The sequence below is a fragment of the Bufo gargarizans genome, chromosome 4, assembly GCF_014858855.1.
Source record: "Bufo gargarizans isolate SCDJY-AF-19 chromosome 4, ASM1485885v1, whole genome shotgun sequence".
Taxonomy (NCBI): Eukaryota; Metazoa; Chordata; class Amphibia; order Anura; family Bufonidae; genus Bufo; species Bufo gargarizans.
This window is the reverse complement of record NC_058083.1, coordinates 407,587,830-407,605,030: the sequence shown is the minus strand read 5'-3', so window position 1 is coordinate 407,605,030 and position 17,201 is coordinate 407,587,830. Positions and strand designations below refer to the sequence as shown.

General features: G+C 44.4%; 1 protein-coding gene across 4 annotated transcripts in view; it reads right to left on the bottom strand.

Annotated features, from left to right (window-relative positions):
* Window positions 1-6,250: 6,250 nt before the first annotated feature.
* ADGB (androglobin) overlaps window positions 6,251-17,201 on the bottom strand; it is a 281,668-nt gene continuing 270,717 nt past the window's right edge. Inside the window, exons 33-35 of one of the 4 annotated variants that reach the window (XM_044290689.1) lie at window positions 13,520-13,616; window positions 9,579-9,765; window positions 6,251-7,003 (exon numbers count right to left, since the gene is read on the bottom strand). In XM_044290689.1, coding sequence (XP_044146624.1) covers window positions 6,818-7,003; window positions 9,579-9,765; window positions 13,520-13,616 — 470 coding nt within the window. In that variant the 3' untranslated portion in view covers window positions 6,251-6,817. The remainder of the gene's footprint in view (window positions 7,004-9,578; window positions 9,766-13,519; window positions 13,617-17,201) is intronic. The other 3 variants (XM_044290690.1, XM_044290691.1, XM_044290693.1) reach the window with 3 other exon arrangements.

Genomic DNA, 17,201 nt, shown 5'->3' with positions numbered 1-17,201 from the left:
GCATCATCTAGGTATAGAGTTTAGAACACTGGGCTTATCACAATGGGTCAGCATCATCCAGGTATAGAGTTTAGAACACTGGGTGTATCACAATGGGTCAGCATCATCCAGGTATAAGGTTTGGAACACTGGGCTTATAACAATGGGTCAGCATCATCCAGGTATAAGATTTGGAACTCTGGGTGTATCACAATGGGTCAGCATCATCCAGGTATAAGGTTTGGAACACTGGGCTTATCACAATGGGTCAGCATGATCCAGGAATATTGAATGGAACACTGAATGTGTCACAATAGGCCTGCAACATTCAGTTTTAATCGATGAAACACTGGGTGTGTCACAATGAATCAGCATTATCGAGGAATAATGGATGGAATGGGACAGCATTATTCAGGGACAGTGGATGGAATACTGCATGTGTCACAATGGTCTAGCATCACCTAGGAATAATGGATAAACCTATAGGCGTGTCACAATGGGCCAGAATCATCAAGTGATAATGGGTGAAACACTGGACGTGTTGCAATGGGCCAGCATCATGCAAGGATTACAGATAGAACACTGCATGTGTCTCAATGGATAAGCATCATCTAGGAATACTGGATAGAACACCACGTGTCGCAATGGGCCAGCATTATCCAGTTATAATGGATGTAACACTGAGCGTGTCACAATGGGCCAGCATTATCCAGTTATAATGGATGTAACACTGAGCGTGTCACAATGGGCCAGCATTATCCAGTTATAATGGATGTAACACTGAGCGTGTCACAATGGGCCAGCATTATCCAGTTATAATGGATGTAACACTGAGCGTGTCACAATGGGCCAGCATTATCCAGTTATAATGGATGTAACACTGAGCGTGTCGCAATGGGCCAGCATTATCCAGTTATAATGGATGTAACACTGAGCGTGTCGCAATGGGCCAGCATTATCCAGTTATAATGGATGTAACACTGAGCATGTTACAATGGGCCTGCATTATCCAGTTATAATGGATGTAACACTGAGCGTCACAATGGGCCAGCATTATCCAGTTACTGTATAATGGATGTAACGTTGAGCGTGTCACAATGGGCCAGCATTATCCAGTTATAATGGAGGTAACACTGAGCGTGTCACAATGGGACAGCATTATCCAGTTATAATGGATATAACACTGAGCGTGTCACAATGGGCCAGCATTATCCAGTTTTAATGGATATAACACAGAATGTGTCACATTGGGCCAGCATTATCCAGTTACTGTATAATGGAGGTAACACTGAGCGAGTCACAATGGGCCAGCATTATCCAGTTATAATGGAGGTAACACTGAGCGTGTCACAATGGGCCAGCATTATCGAGTTATAATGGATATAACACTGAGCGTCACAATGGGCCAGCATTATCCAGTTATAATGGAGGTAACACTGAGCGTGTCACAATGGGCCAGCATTATCCAGTTATAATGGAGGTAACACTGAGCGTGTCACAATGGGCCAGCATTATCGAGTTATAATGGATATAACACTGAGCGTCACAATGGGCCAGCATTATCCAGTTATAATGGATATAACACTGAGTGTGTCACAATGGGCCCACATTATCCAGTTACAATGGAGGTAACACTGAGTGTGTCACAATGGGCCCACATTATCCAGTTACAATGGAGGTAACACTGAGTGTGTCACAATGGGCCAGCATTATCCAGTTATAATAGATATAACACTGAGCGTGTCACAATGGGCCAGCATTATCCAGTTATAATGGATATAACACTGAGTGTGTCACAATGGGCCCACATTATCCAGTTACAATGGAGGTAACACTGAGTGTGTCACAATGGGCCCACATTATCCAGTTACAATGGAGGTAACACTGAGTGTGTCACAATGGGCCAGCATTATCCAGTTATAATAGATATAACACTGAGCGTGTCACAATGGGCCAGCATTATCCAGTTATAATGGATATAACACTGAGCGTGTCACAATGGGCCCGCATTATCCAGTTATAATGGATGTAACACTGAGTGTATCTCAATGGGCCAGCATTATCCAGTTATAATCGAGGTAACACTGAGCGTGTCACAATGGGCCAGCATTATCCAGTTATAATGGATGTAACACTGAGTGTATCTCAATGGGGCAGCATTATCTAGTTATAATGGATCTAACACGGAGCATGTCACAATGGGCCAGCATTATCTAGTTATAATGGATGTAACACTGAGCATGTCACAATGGGCCAGCATTATCTAGTTATAATGGATCTAACACGGAGCGTGTCACAATGGGCCCGCATTATCCAGTTATAATGGAGGTAACACTGAGCGTGTCACAATGGGCCAGCATTATCCAGTTATAATGGAGGTAACACTGAGCGTGTCACAATGGGCCAGCATTATCCAGTTATAATGGATATAACACTGAGTGTGTCACAATGGGCCCACATTATCCAGTTACAATGGAGGTAACACTGAGTGTGTCACAATGGGCCCACATTATCCAGTTACAATGGAGGTAACACTGAGTGTGTCACAATGGGCCAGCATTATCCAGTTATAATAGATATAACACTGAGCGTGTCACAATGGGCCAGCATTATCCAGTTATAATGGATATAACACTGAGTGTGTCACAATGGGCCCGCATTATCCAGTTATAATGGATCTAACACGGAGCGTGTCACAATGGGCCCGCATTATCCAGTTATAATGGATGTAACACTGAGTGTATCTCAATGGGCCAGCATTATCCAGTTATAATGGAGGTAACACTGAGCGTGTCACAATGGGCCAGCATTATCCAGTTATAATGGATGTAACACTGAGTGTATCTCAATGGGGCAGCATTATCTAGTTATAATGGATCTAACACGGAGCGTGTCACAATGGGCCAGCATTATCTAGTTATAATGGATGTAACACTGAGCATGTCACAATGGGCCAGCATTATCTAGTTATAATGGATCTAACACGGAGCGTGTCACAATGGGCCCGCATTATCCAGTTATAATGGAGGTAACACTGAGCGTGTCACAATGGGCCAGCATTATCCAGTTATAATGGAGGTAACACTGAGCCTGTCACAATGGGCCAGCATTATCCAGTTATAATGGATATAACACTCCTCGGCTGACTCCTCCTTTTCCACTGCTATCGCCTCTTCCGCTGTTGTGCCTGGAAGCCAAAGCCACACCGGTCCTGCACTGCGGTCACATGCCGATTAGTGGCTATCCCTGCTCAATTTGACAGTTGGCAAAGTGGTGTGCGACAACGGTGCATATCTGCTGAGCACGCTGAAACAGGGCAAAATGACACACGTGCAGTGCATGGCACACATCCTGATCTTAGTCGTGCAGCAATTCGTTGCCAAATTCCCCGGGGTCCCGGATGTCTTGCGGTAGGCCAGGAAATTCTCTGGTCATTTTAGAAAATCTTACACGGCCATGGCTCTCCTTGCTGACGTTCAGCGGCGACACCACTTGCCCGTCAGACGTCTGATTTGTGACTGCCAGATGCGCTGGAACCTTGTATATGCTTGATAGGCTGCTCAAGAAGAAACGTGCTGTTAACGACTACCTGTACGAACTCCGGGGCAGGACAAGTTCTGGGGAGCTTGGGTTTGTTTCACTGTGCCAGTGGCTGTTCATGCGGACATTTGATGAGATCACCAAACTGGTCAGTCGCAGCCAGGGCGCCATCAGTGACATCGTACCTTACACCTTCCTTTTGGAGCGTGCATTGCGTCGAGGAGCAGGAGCTGAAAGAGGAGGAAGTCGGAATGCTGAATCAATTCCCAGGGGGGGCTACTCCATCTGAGACAAGTAAGCAGGAGTCTGAAGAGGAGTCAGAGGAGGATGGTGGCTGGGGGGAGGAGGAGGAGCAAGAAGAGCATGCTTTAAACTTTTCGGGGATCCCCGGTGTTGTCCGTGGCTGGGGGGAGGAGACCAAGAACGACATTCTCCTGGGCGATGAGCAGGATCCAGGGGGCTCCACCGCTTTCAATTTAGTGCATATGGGGGCTTTCATGCTTCAGTGTTTGAAGAGGTATCCCCATATAAAAAGCATAAAGGTCAAGGACCTGTACTGGGTGGCAACGTGCTTAGACACCCGGTTCAAACACAAAATGGCGGACATGTTACCGGCATCATAGAGGGCTGTCAGAATGCAGCATTTCCAGGCCTTGCTGCGAGAGATGCTGCATTCTGCTGTTGCGGGCACTGGCAGAGGAATTTCCACCCACATCGAAACAGGTGTGGGTACCAATCCTACAGCGCCTGCAAAAAGAGGGCAGTTTGAAGATGTGTTGGTCGCTTCGGATATGAGATCATTCTTGCAGCCAACCCATCGACAGCCGCCCTCCGGATCCAGCCTTAGGGAACGCCTAGACCAGTGATAGGCAAACTGCGGCTCTCCAGCTGTTGCAAAACTGCAACTCCCACCATGCCCTGCTGTAGGCTGAAAGCTGTAGGCAGTCTTTGCATGCTGGGAGTTGTAGTTCTGCAACAGCTGGAGAGCCGCAGTTTGCCTATCACTGGCCTAGACCGACTATATCGGGTTAACGGCTGATGTGGATGCTCTGAGAAGCAAGGAACCCCTTGACTACTGGGTGTGCAGGCTTGACCTGTGGCCAGAGCTGGCACAATTTGCCATGGAACTCTTGGCTTGCCCCTCGTCGAGTGTCTTGTCCGAAAGGACGGTCAGTACAGCAGGGGGATCGTGACCGATAAACACACTTGCCTAGCTCACGACAGTGTGGACTACCTCACATTTTTTTAAATGAATGAGGCATGGATCGCGGAGGAATTTAACACCTGTGATGACCACGTGTAATTGAATTTCCTCATACCAGCCCACACATATCCGCCACCTGCCTTATGTATATACAGCGGCATAAAAGGTCTTTTATGTCAGGTGAATGGCTAATTTGTGGGGCCTGTATTGGCCGACAGTGACATATTTACCTGTGACCGCCTAATGCACCTCCAGCCACAGAATCCAAAGTTCCCTGCTGTCAGGTGAATGCCTATGGCCTAATTTTTGGGGCCTGTACTAGACGACAGTTACATATTTATCCTGTGACTGCCTAATGTACCTCCATCCACAGAATCCAAAGTTCTTTGCTGTCAGGTGAATTCCTATTGCCTAATTTGTGGGGCCTCTACTGTACGACAGTTACATATTTATCCTGTGATCGCCAAATGTACCTCCAGCCACAGAATCCAAAGTTCTTTGCTGTCAGGTGAATGCCTATTGCCTAATTTTTGGGGCGTGTACTGGCCGACAGTAAATTTTTTTTATCTTTAGCCACATAATCACACCCCTGTCTCACTCCTCTGCCATTCATTATGGTTGCGTATGAACCGCATTTACCATAAGGACCTTCTAATGTACTGTGCCACCTTATACCCTGCATTGTGCCCTCTTACCACATCCTGTGCAGTGCCCCTAGTCATTCCCTGTACTGTGCCCTCTTATACCCTTTTATCCAGTCACTGTACAGAGGTGTTATCCGGTCAATGTATGGTGGTGGTATCCAATAACTGGATGGCCATAACTGTATCCCTTTTCCTGCCCACACCATCCTTTTTTAAACCTGGCATGAGCGGGAAAAACATGCAGATTGCGGTGCTAAGGACCTTAGCGCAACAATCTGTGTCAGAAATACGCCTAACATAGACGTATTTCTATATAATAAATGACCACCTAATTGTATTATTATTTAGGGGCAGGGCTTTATATTATATAGATTATAGTGTATTATACTGTGCCCTGTATTTCCTAGTAGAAAATGATCCTTGGGAAGCACAGTACTCATCCCTGACCACCAGGACCAGGTAGCGCTCTCTCAGTACATGGCTGCCTCCCTTTTCCGCCATGCTGCTCCGCTGTGTACTGGTGCCTATTCTGACACTAGGGCTGGGTTCACCTCCTATTTTTGCCATCCATTTAATGCATACCAAAAATGTATGTGTTAACAGATGCCTCAGACTGATGCCGTACAGTGGTGCCTGTTCACCATACAGTTCCATGGTAGAAAAATAATTAACGTTAACGTATGCATTTTTTTAATAGACTCTGCAGGATACAAAAACGTGGAGTGCTGCACATTTGTATACATCAAACCGATAGGAAACAAAATCTCTCTAGGCTCCAGCAGGGCACATTTTGATCCCCCTCTGGTATATCACTGTCCATGTTGTGGGACTATTTGTGTACTTTAAGTGTTTTCTGGCTGCAAATATGACCTGAAGGTTTTTCAGGTTCGCCTGCCATTAAAGTGACAGGGGCCCGCCGCGAACGCGCAGTTCGCGAACATTTGATCACGAACGCGCGTTCGCAAATCGCCCCGGACCGAATGAATTGCTAGCAACTTGTAATAAAGGTACAGTTGGGTGTTACCAGTTGAGGGTGTGTCCCTGCACAGTCTCACACCATCAACACTGATTGGACAGAGTCAGACATACCAACTACTGGTAACACTCAGCAGTACCTGTGTGCTGACCATATTTTTTGTCTGTGTTCCATCAATATTTTTCGTGAATTTTATGCTGCAATAAAAAATAAAAAAAAGGGGACAGCAGACGGATGCGTCTGTGTGCTGTCCACATGCATGTGACCTGTCCTATTCTTGTTTTGGGGACAAGAATAGGCTTTTTTACAGTAGGCCCTGTGAAAAAACTGTGGGATACATAGGACCGCATACATATTTTGCAGATCCGCAAGACAGTCATATGCAGAAGGTGTAAATTGTATTTTTACATTTATCTTAACACTATACATCAGTGATCTTCAGGAACCATATGAATGGAGAATTTCTTTATTTAGTTATTTCTTTTTTCCACTTTTTGCACTTTTCCTCTTCTGGGCAGATGGTGTTTTCTTTTCTTCTGAGCAATTGATGCCTTCTTCAGCTGCATTAACTTCCTGCTTTCTTTTATCTGCCTCTAGTAGTTTTCTCTTATATGCTTCCTGGACACTGATAATCTGTTCCCGCGCACTATCAAGTGATATCTGCAAGAAATGAAAATAGTAATTGATATATAATAATATATAGTAATTTATATATAATAATGTGAGGTTTGCTTTACTAATTTCCATGCTGCTGTGATATGAATAGGTTTCAACCCTAGAGTGATATCTGCGCTGTTGCATGCCAGTGCAGCTACAATAATACTGAAGTGCTAATAATTCCTAACATGCTAGCAATGCTTCCAAGCACCAGATGCTGCACATTATCTTCCTGCATAAAACTTCGAAGGGGGCCAGGGTACAGCATTGGGATTTTTTTTTATAACTATTATATAGGTCACCAAATACATCTGAGAGTCCTATGACTTTCTGTTGTCAAGGAGAACCCCTTTAATCTTATTAAGTTCTAGGAAATCAGCTAAGCATTTTTTAACATTCCACTGTTCCTGCTGTGAACACCTTCTAAGGTAGATTGTTCCACAGATTTGCAGTTTTTGTGGTGAAGAAGCCTTGTTGTCCTCTAGACAAAAAAATTTCACCTCCAGTTGGAGGCAGTGTCCCCCTTATGTTTTGAGGGGATTTTATATGGAACTGCTTTTCACCGTATTGTAATTTATATATTTACATGTCCCCCTCTTAGATGCCTCTTCTCAAGACTAAATACATTTATTTATTTTAGTTTGTCATCATAATCAATACCCTCCATGCCGCTTATCAGTTTCGTTGCTCTTCTTTGTACTTTTCCCAGCTCCAGGGCATCATTTCTATGAACTGGTGTCCAGATCTGAACTGCATATTCCAGATGAGGCCGCACCAAAACGTTGTCCATGCCTTGCGTATTACACGACAATATCTTGCCTTAGAAGCAGCCGATTGACACTGCATGCTCTCATGTAATCTATGAACTACACGTACATCCAGATCTTTCTCTACAAGTGACTCTCCCAGTGTTACTACCTAGAGATGAGCGAATTTCATGTTATGAAATTCGTTCACGTTTTGTTGGTGGTAAGAGCAGAATTGTGTTATGGATTCCGTTACCACGGACCATAATGCTATTCTATGATGGAATGCATAATGGAATTCCTTTAGAGGCATTCCGTTATTCATTCTGTCATAAAAGTCTATGGCCTGCATAACGGATCCGTCCCGTTTCTGTTATGCGAGAGGACTCCCATAGTTTTTTTTTTAGTGATTGTCTTAGGTAGGGTCTCATTTTTTGCGTGATGAGATGACGGTTTAATGGGTACTGTTTTGGGGTGCGTATGTCTTTTTGATTACTTGGTATTACACTTTTTGTGATGTAAGGTGACAATGACTTTTTTGACAGTTTTTTTTACGGTCTTCACTTGAGGGGTTAGGTCATGTGATATTTTAATACAGCAGGTTGTTACGGATGCGGCAATACCTAATATGTAAACTTTTTTTTCACTTTTAACACAATAAAAGCATTTTTGAAGAAAAAAAATAATCATGTTTTAGTGTCTCCATATTCTGAGAGCCATAGCTTTTTATTTTTTGCCCAATTGTTTTATGTAGGGGCTAATTTTTTGCGGATGAGGTGTCGGTTTGATTGCTACTATTTTGGGGGGCATATACCTTTTTAATCGCTTGTTGCACTTTTTGTGATGTAAGGTGACAAAAAAAATGATTGTTTAATCACAGTTTTTATTTTTTATTTTTTCTACGGCGTTCAGGTGAGGGGGTGGATCATGTGATATTTTTGTAGAGGCAGTTATTACGGACGTGGCAACACGAAAATATTTTCTTTTTTATCTAGTTTTTTACTTGAAATGTTTTTTATTATGAAAAAAACTTTTTTAAACTTTTTACTTTTGTCCCACTCTCGGACTTCAACTTCTGGGGTCTGATCCCCTTTGCAATGCATTACAATTCAACCTGTATTGTAATGCATTGGCTGTCAGCTTTTATGCTGGCAGCCTTCCTATGAGACCCAGCCTAAGGGCTGGATCTCACAGGTTTCCGTAGAAGGCTATCCCCGATGTCTATGGAAGGCATCGGACTGCCTTCTCTGCCATTGAGTCCCCGTCACTGCAACGCGGGGACCGGATGGGGAAGGGTAGGGCACCCGTACCCTCGGCAAACCCTCTGCATGCTGCGGTCAGCTTTGATCGCGGAATACAAGGGGTTAATACACAGGCATCAGTGTCTGTGAAGGCTCTCATTTATCCAGGTCATGGTATATCTGTAAAGAATAAATCAAGGCAAGTGTTTTCACCGATGCTGGCAAATGCAGTAGGGGCCCAGCTGTCAGTGACTTCCAGGTTCAATGGTAAAAATTAATCAGTCAAGCTACAAAAAGTCGCATTGTAGCCCCAACCTTATAGTTCAGGGGAAATATAATTATATTGTGGTCACTATTATCCAGTGTCTCATGAACGGTGATGTTCCCAACAAGCTCGGCATTGTTAGAAATGACCAGATCCAGCAGAGCATCACAGTGGAATCTTGTACAATCTGGCCCATAAAGTGGTCCATTCGGCAAGTTAAGGAATTTTCTGCCCTTTGCATATGAAACAGTACCATGACACAAGTCAATAATATCTGCACCAAATTGCATATAAACAATCCATTTATCTAAAGGGCACATTTTTACCTGCAAATCCTCATACATTTGTAGAACTTTCTGCTTTTGCACATTTCTGGCATTTTGTTCTTGTTCACGTTGCTTTCTAATCTCTTCTTTAAGCTGTCGGAATTGTCGGATTTCCTCTGCTTTCTGCGCTGCCTGTTGTTGAATGACCTGCTCATCACGGAGTACAGGTTTTGGCTGTCTGCTTCTGCTAAAGAAGTATGAGGTTAGTACCACAATAAGCATACACTACGTGCAGAATTATTAGGCAAATGAGTATTTTGACCACATCATCCTCTTTATGCATGTTGTCTTACTCCAAGCTGTATAGGCTCGAAAGCCTACTACCAATTAAGCATATTAGGTGATGTGCATCTCTGTAATGAGAAGGGGTGTGGTCTAATGACATCAACACCCTATATCAGGTGTGCATAATTATTAGGCAACTTTCTTTCCTTTGGCAAAATGGGTCAAAAGAAGGACTTGACAGGCTCAGAAAAGTCAAAAATAGTGAGATATCTTGCAGAGGGATGCAGCACTCTTAAAATTGCAAAGCTTCTGAAGCGTGATCATCGAACAATCAAGCGTTTCATTCAAAATAGTCAACAGGGTCGCAAGAAGCGTGTGGAAAAACCAAGGTGCAAAATAACTGCCCATGAACTGAGAAAAGTAAAGCGTGCAGCTGCCAAGATGCCACTTGCCACCAGTTTGGCCATATTTCAGAGCTGCAACATCACTGGAGTGCCCAAAAGCACAAGGTGTGCAATACTCAGAGACATGGCCAAGGTAAGAAAGGCTGAAAGACGACCACCACTGAACAAGACACACAAGCTGAAACGTCAAGACTGGGCCAAGAAATATCTCAAGACTGATTTTTCTAAGGTTTTATGGACTGATGAAATGAGAGTGAGTCTTGATGGGCAGATGGCTGGATTGGTAAAGGGCAGAGAGCTCCAGTCCGACTCAGACGCCAGCAAGGTGGAGGTGGAGTACTGGTTTGGGCTGGTATCATCAAAGATGAGCTTGTGGGGCCTTTTTGGGTTGAGGATGGAGTCAAGCTCAACTTCCAGTCCTACTGCCAGTTTCTGGAAGACACCTTCTTCAAGCAGTGGTACAGGAAGAAGTCTGCAAGGTAAGAAAAACATGATTTTCATGCAGGACAATGCTCCATCACACGCGTCCAAGTACTCCACAACGTGGCTGGCAAGAAAGGGTATAAAAGAAGAAAATCTAATGACATGGCCTCCTTGTTCACCTGATCTGAACCCCATTGAGAACCTGTGGTCCATCATCAAATGTGAGATTTACAAGGAGGGAAAACAGTACACCTCTCTGAAAAGTGTCTGGGAGGCTGTGGTTGCTGCTGCACGCAATGTTGATGGTGAACAGATCAAAACACTGACAGAATCCATGGATGGCAGGCTTTTGAGTGTCCTTGCAAAGAAAGGTGGCTATATTGGTCACTGATTTGTTTTTGTTTTGTTTTTGAATGTCAGAAATGAATATTTGTGAATGTTGAGATGTTATATTGGTTTCACTGGTAAAAATAAATAATTAAAATGTATATATTTGTTTTTTGTTAAGTTGCCTAATAATTATGTACAGTAATAGTCACCTGCACACACAGATATCCCCCTAAAATAGCTAAAACTAAAAACAAACTAAAAACTACTTCCAAAAATATTCAGCTTTGATATTAATGAGTTTTTTGGGTTCATTGAGAACATGGTTGTTGTTCAATAATAAAATTAATCCTCAAAAATACAACTTGCCTAATAATTCTGCACTCCCTGTATATAAGGAACTGTATGTTACTACTAGAACAATTATATGTAAAGGCGCCTTGACATAGGGTAAGCCAACTTTAGAGATATTATCAGAATGTAGCATTTGTTCCCAATAATTGCCTGATTGTGAGAGGAGGTGAGAGCTGCATTTACATGCAGAAATCATCACCAGTGTATGGAGACAAGCGATCAATACTGTGATTGCTTGCCCCCGAGGTCGGAACGAGGGGTAGGGGAGGGTAGGCGCCACTACTCATATGAGGGGGCGTTATTATGGCCCCATCTGCAGCCATTCAGTCTCATAAGCTTCAGGGCCTAAAGACTACGAGGCAGCAGAGTGGCGCAAGAGGTCACAATGTCGTCACTGCGACCTCCTGCGCTAGATCTCATGTGATCACGTCATTGTGCGAGACCCGGAGCAGGAGCGGGACATCGGAACATCCATCTCAGATGGTGGCAGGGGAACGGGAGTGAGGTAAGTGTTTTTTTCCCCCCCTATGCAAGACAGTACTGGGAGCAAAAAGGAAGGGGGTAGAGGAGCCTGGTACTACAGAGGGGATGCATTATATACTGGCACTACAAGGGGAGGGGGTGCATTATATACTGGCACTACAGGGGAGAAGGGGGTGCATTATATACTGGCACTACAGGGGGGTGCATTATATACTGGCACTAAAGGGGGAGGGGGATGCATTATATACCGGCACTAGGATGGGGGAGAGCATTATATACTGGCACTACAGGGGGAGGGGGATGAATAATATACTGGCACTACAGGGGCAGGGGGTACCTTATATACTGTCACTAGAGTGTGGGGGGAGAGCATGATATACTGGCAAAATGGGGGGGAGGGGGATGCATTATATACTGGCACTACGAGGGAAGGGGGTGCATTATATACTGGCACTAAGATGCGGGAGAGCACTAAATACTGGCACTAGGGTGGGGGGAGCATTATATACTGGCACCAGGGTGGGGGGAGCATTATATACTGGCACTAGGATGGGGGGAGAGCATTATATACTGGCACTACAGGGAGAGGGGGATACATTATATACTGGCACTACAGGGGAGGGGGTATATTATATACTGGCACTAGAATGGGGGAGCACTAGAGTGTGGACGGAGAGCATGATATACTGGCACAATGAGGGAGAACATTATATACTGGCACCAGGGTGGGGGAGAGCGGTAAATACTGGCAGTAGAGTTGGGCATGCATTATATACTGGCACTATGGTGGAGACAGCATTATATACTGGCACTACAGGGGGAGGGGGTACATTATATACTGGCACTAGGATGGGGGAGCATTATATACTGGCACTAGAGTGTGGGAGGAGAATATGATATACTGGCACAATGGGGGAGAACATTATATACTGGAACCAGGGTGGGGGAGAGCATTAAATACTTGCAGTAGAGTGGGGGTATGCATTATATACTGGAACTATGGTGGAGACAGAATTATATACTGGCACTAGGGTGGGGAGATGCATTATATACCGCCGCAAGGGTGGAGGGGAGCATTTTATACTGGCACTAGGGTGGAAGGATCATTATATACTGGCACAAGGGTGGGGGTGGGGGGCATTTTATACTGGTGCTAGGGTGGGGGGAGCATTATATACTGGCACTAGGATGGGGAGAGAATTAGATACTGGCATTAAGGTGGGGGGGAGCAGCATTATATACTGGCACGGAACGCGGGGAAGCCGCATGCGGATCGCAGACCCATTAACTTGAATGGGGTCCGTGATCCATCCGTTCCATCCATCCACACTCTTTAGTGCTTCCGTGGGGTTCTGTTCCGTGCTTCCGTTCCGCACCGCAAGTGAATGGGTCCGCATACGTGATGCGGAATGCACACGTCTGGTGACCCCTGTATTGAGAACTGCCGTATGTGGTCCGCAGCACGGGCACGGAGCCCTTACGTTCATGGGCAAGAGGCCTAAATGTGATTTTGCTGAAGTGAGACAATGCCTTTATAGGAACATCCTTTCTACAAGACTATCTCTCACTGTGTTGATGCTTGTAAGGAGGTATAACCATATTTTATACAAGATTTCAGTTTTTTGTTTTTGTTTTCTCTGAAACCTGCTTCACATTCTGGATGGATATTTCCACTCACTCCATATAATACTATTCGTAACTAAATATTAATACTCCGCTGCTTACCTAATGAAAGGAGATAAGTCCAAAGGTTCTAATTCTCTTTTCAATTTTGCCACTTGTTCAGATGACTGAGGCTCTTGGATTTTTGAAGTCAATACTACTGAAAGCCAGAAGGAGAAATGGATAATTTTGCATTATCAGAGGGGTAAAACATAACAAACTGCTAATAGCGTATTTCTTCACACACAAAATGCACTTAAAGAAGACTTTTCACCGTTCCTGACACGCCTGTTTTAATAGCCACATGCATTCCCCGTGTAATAACAATTCTGGAGCATCTAGTCTTATGGCTCCATGTTGTGCCATTCCTCTATTATTTCTACTAGAAGTTATGAATGAATTGCTATTAGCCTTCAGTGAGGTTACAGATGGTAGATAACCAGTTGGGGGGGCGGGGGTACCTACACAAACTGACTCTATCCAATCAGTGCTGCCATTTTCAGACTGTGCAGGTACTACACCCCCCCAACTGGTTAACCCCCTCTGTACCCTTACTGAAGGCTAATAGCAATTCATTCATAACTTTTAGTGCAAATAATAAAGGAACGGCACAACATGGAGCCATAAGAATAGACGCCCCAGAATTGTTATTACACAGGGAATGCATGTGGCTATTAAAATAGGCCTGTCAGGAGAGGTTAAAGGTCCTCTTTATTGTGCAAATTACTTAAAAAAATAATAGTGTAATATATAACTAATATACTTAGCTAAATTTACTTAAAGAAGACTTTTTAACTTTTCAGTTTTGAAATAGCTATGTATACAAGTATATGTAGTATAATATGTATGTAATGAAATCTGAGGTGGACAGATGGATAGATCTTATATTTTCCTAAACTTACATTATCAATAGCTAATTGTATAGCAGTGGCTAATTGATCTATTAAGCAAATGCAAATGGTGCCTCTAGATGCCAGCCCGTCTGAAGACTAGGTGAGACACTCCACATTCTCAGAGGAAGCCCCCATTTAGCACTGGCCAACTGCAAACCATTTGGGCATCCTAATAAAGACCTGGGAGGGGGATACTTAAATTAGCATAATTCCGTCATCTAGAATAGGTGGGTGGGAATTTCTGTGGTAACTTGATGAGCTCACTAGTATAATTCACCCCAATGACGTGACCTATTGTGTAGGGATCGTGACAATGTACATGTAGCAGAACTAAATCTGTAAATTAACTATTCCTTTTGTATGCCAGTTAACTGTAGATTTTTCTGTAGTCCTATGGAGAACAAGATAAAGCACTGATATAAAAGTTAAATGTGTCAAATAACGAATTCAGATTGAACACATTAAAGGGGTTTTCCAGGATTTTGATACTGATGACCTATCCTCAGGATAGGATCTGATCGTTGGGGGTCCAACACCCGGGACCCCCACCGATTAGCTGTTTGAGAAGGCACCGGCGCTCCCGTGGGCGCCTTTCTCTGTGCTTACCAAGCACGGCGCCGTACATTGTATAGAGACTATGCTTGGTATCGCTCTCAGCCCCATTCATTTCAATGGCTTTAACTGGACTCAATATTCTATTTGGCACAAGAGGCTTATGCCTATAGATGACCCAGCAGGAAAAGGTCAGCTCCTGAGGGTCATAGGAAGAATATATATGGCACAGGGACTGGGTTGCGCATATCTACCTGCAGTGACCCACCAAAGAGTGTGTGGATGATGGGAGTGGTAGTTATTATGAGTGGTAGTGGTACTCAAGGATCACGGTAGAAATCTCCATACTGGTGCTCCCTAGGGCTGTGCAGTGACTGGAGGGTGCACCCTTTCTTTTCTCGGGGCACTCTCTAGAGTTGAGGCTACTGCCTGGTGATACTTTCAATGCCCTTGGTGTTGGGGATTTGTCTGGGTGCAAGGCAGAAGTGTGTCATGTAAGATAGGGAATATTGCAGGACTGTACTTCCACCCACACCACTACCCCTACCTACCTAGTTGATGTTCCCTAACCTAAAGGGGTTTTCCAAGATTTTTTTGCTGATAAGTTATCCCAAGGATAGGTCATCAGTATCTGATCGTGGGGGTTCGACACATGTGACCCCCCTGATCAGCTGTTTGAGAAGGCAGCAGTGCTCCTGTGAGCACCGAGGCCTTCTATCTGTTCTTACTAGGCCAGTGATGTCACATTCATTGTTCACGTGGCCTAGGAGCAGCTCAGCCCCATTCAAGTGAATGGGGCTGAGCGCGATACCAAGCACATCTGCTATACAATGTACAGCGCTAAAACAGGTGAGCATGCAGCTCTCACCTGTGTTCCTTTGCAATGAGCACAGACGCAGCCCCTGGAAAGTGCTGGCAATCACGGATTCAACAACTTGAAAAAGTCCAGTCAATTGCCAAGGTAGGAAGAAGGACCCCCACTAAAAAGGTCCGAAACGCGTAACAATTTGTCCTGTTATTTTTACAAAGTCGCTGAAATAAAGATACTTTTTTCTACCTTGGCAATTGAAGCTGGACTTTTTCAAGTAGTTGAATCCAATGTACAGCGCTGTACATGTACAACATGCAGTACTTTTAGTTTAGGCTGCCTCTCGCCGTGCGCTGCCGTGCTGCCACTGGAACCCCGCCCCCATTATAGTCAATGGGGACTGAGCAGCAGTCCGGGGGAACACGTGAACTAGCGGCAGGACGGATCCGACAGACAGTTCACCCCCCAGGAACAGCCTGCCGGACTCCCCTGCCGCTAGTGTGAAACTAGCCTAATGCTGTACAGAGATCTGTCTCCATACAGCATTAAAATATACAATCTCCAATGAGGCGAGGTTAGTTAATCACGAAGTCCCACGGGACTTCGTTGAATAACTTCGGTATTTGATTGTTAAAGTGGAAAACCACTTTAAAACTTAGATCCAAACTTGGGATCAGTTCTGAGGTACCAGTCGTAACTGAACCAGAGTTCAGATCCAAGTTTAACCTCCTAACAGTCACATTTAAATTGGAGGAAAGATTAAAAAAACTGCAATTTTTTATGGCGTACACTGTCTGCTAAAAATAACATGATTTTATAATGTGGTCAACAATTAGGTGGTTAAAGTGGTTTTCCACTTGAAAAAATCAAATACCGAAGCTATTCAACAATGTCTTGCGGGACTTCACGAATAAATTACTTTGTCTCATCAGAGGACGTATATTTTAATGCTGTATGGAGAAGGATCTCTGTACAGCCTTAACCCGAAGTTTTAAATGAAACTAGGATCCGAAGCTCGCTTCGCTCATCACTAATTAATGACAGATGTTTTAAATATGCACATCACGTCGCTGCTGTCCTGCTTTACTTACCTTCCTCTGGGCGGGCCAGCACATGCTCTACTCCTCAGTAGCCAATGGCTGGCAACCTGTGGATACTTTAGGCACCTTCCCCAAGGGGAGGGTGCCTGAGCAATTGGTGTCTCAGCTTGCTAAGTTCCTGCCAAGTGTGCTGTTTTTTATGTCCACTTGTGTACCAATGGGAGGGTTCCTGAGCAATTGGTGTCTCAGCTTGCTAAGGGCTCTTTCACACCTGCGTTCTTTTCTTCCGGCATAGAGTTCCGTCGTCGGTGCTCTATGCCGGAAGAATCCTGATCAGTTTTATCCTAATGCATTCAGAATGGAGAGAAATCCGTTCAGGATGCATCAGGATGTCTTAAGTTCAGGACCGGAACGTTTTTTGGCCGGAGAAAATACTGCAGCATGCTGCGCTT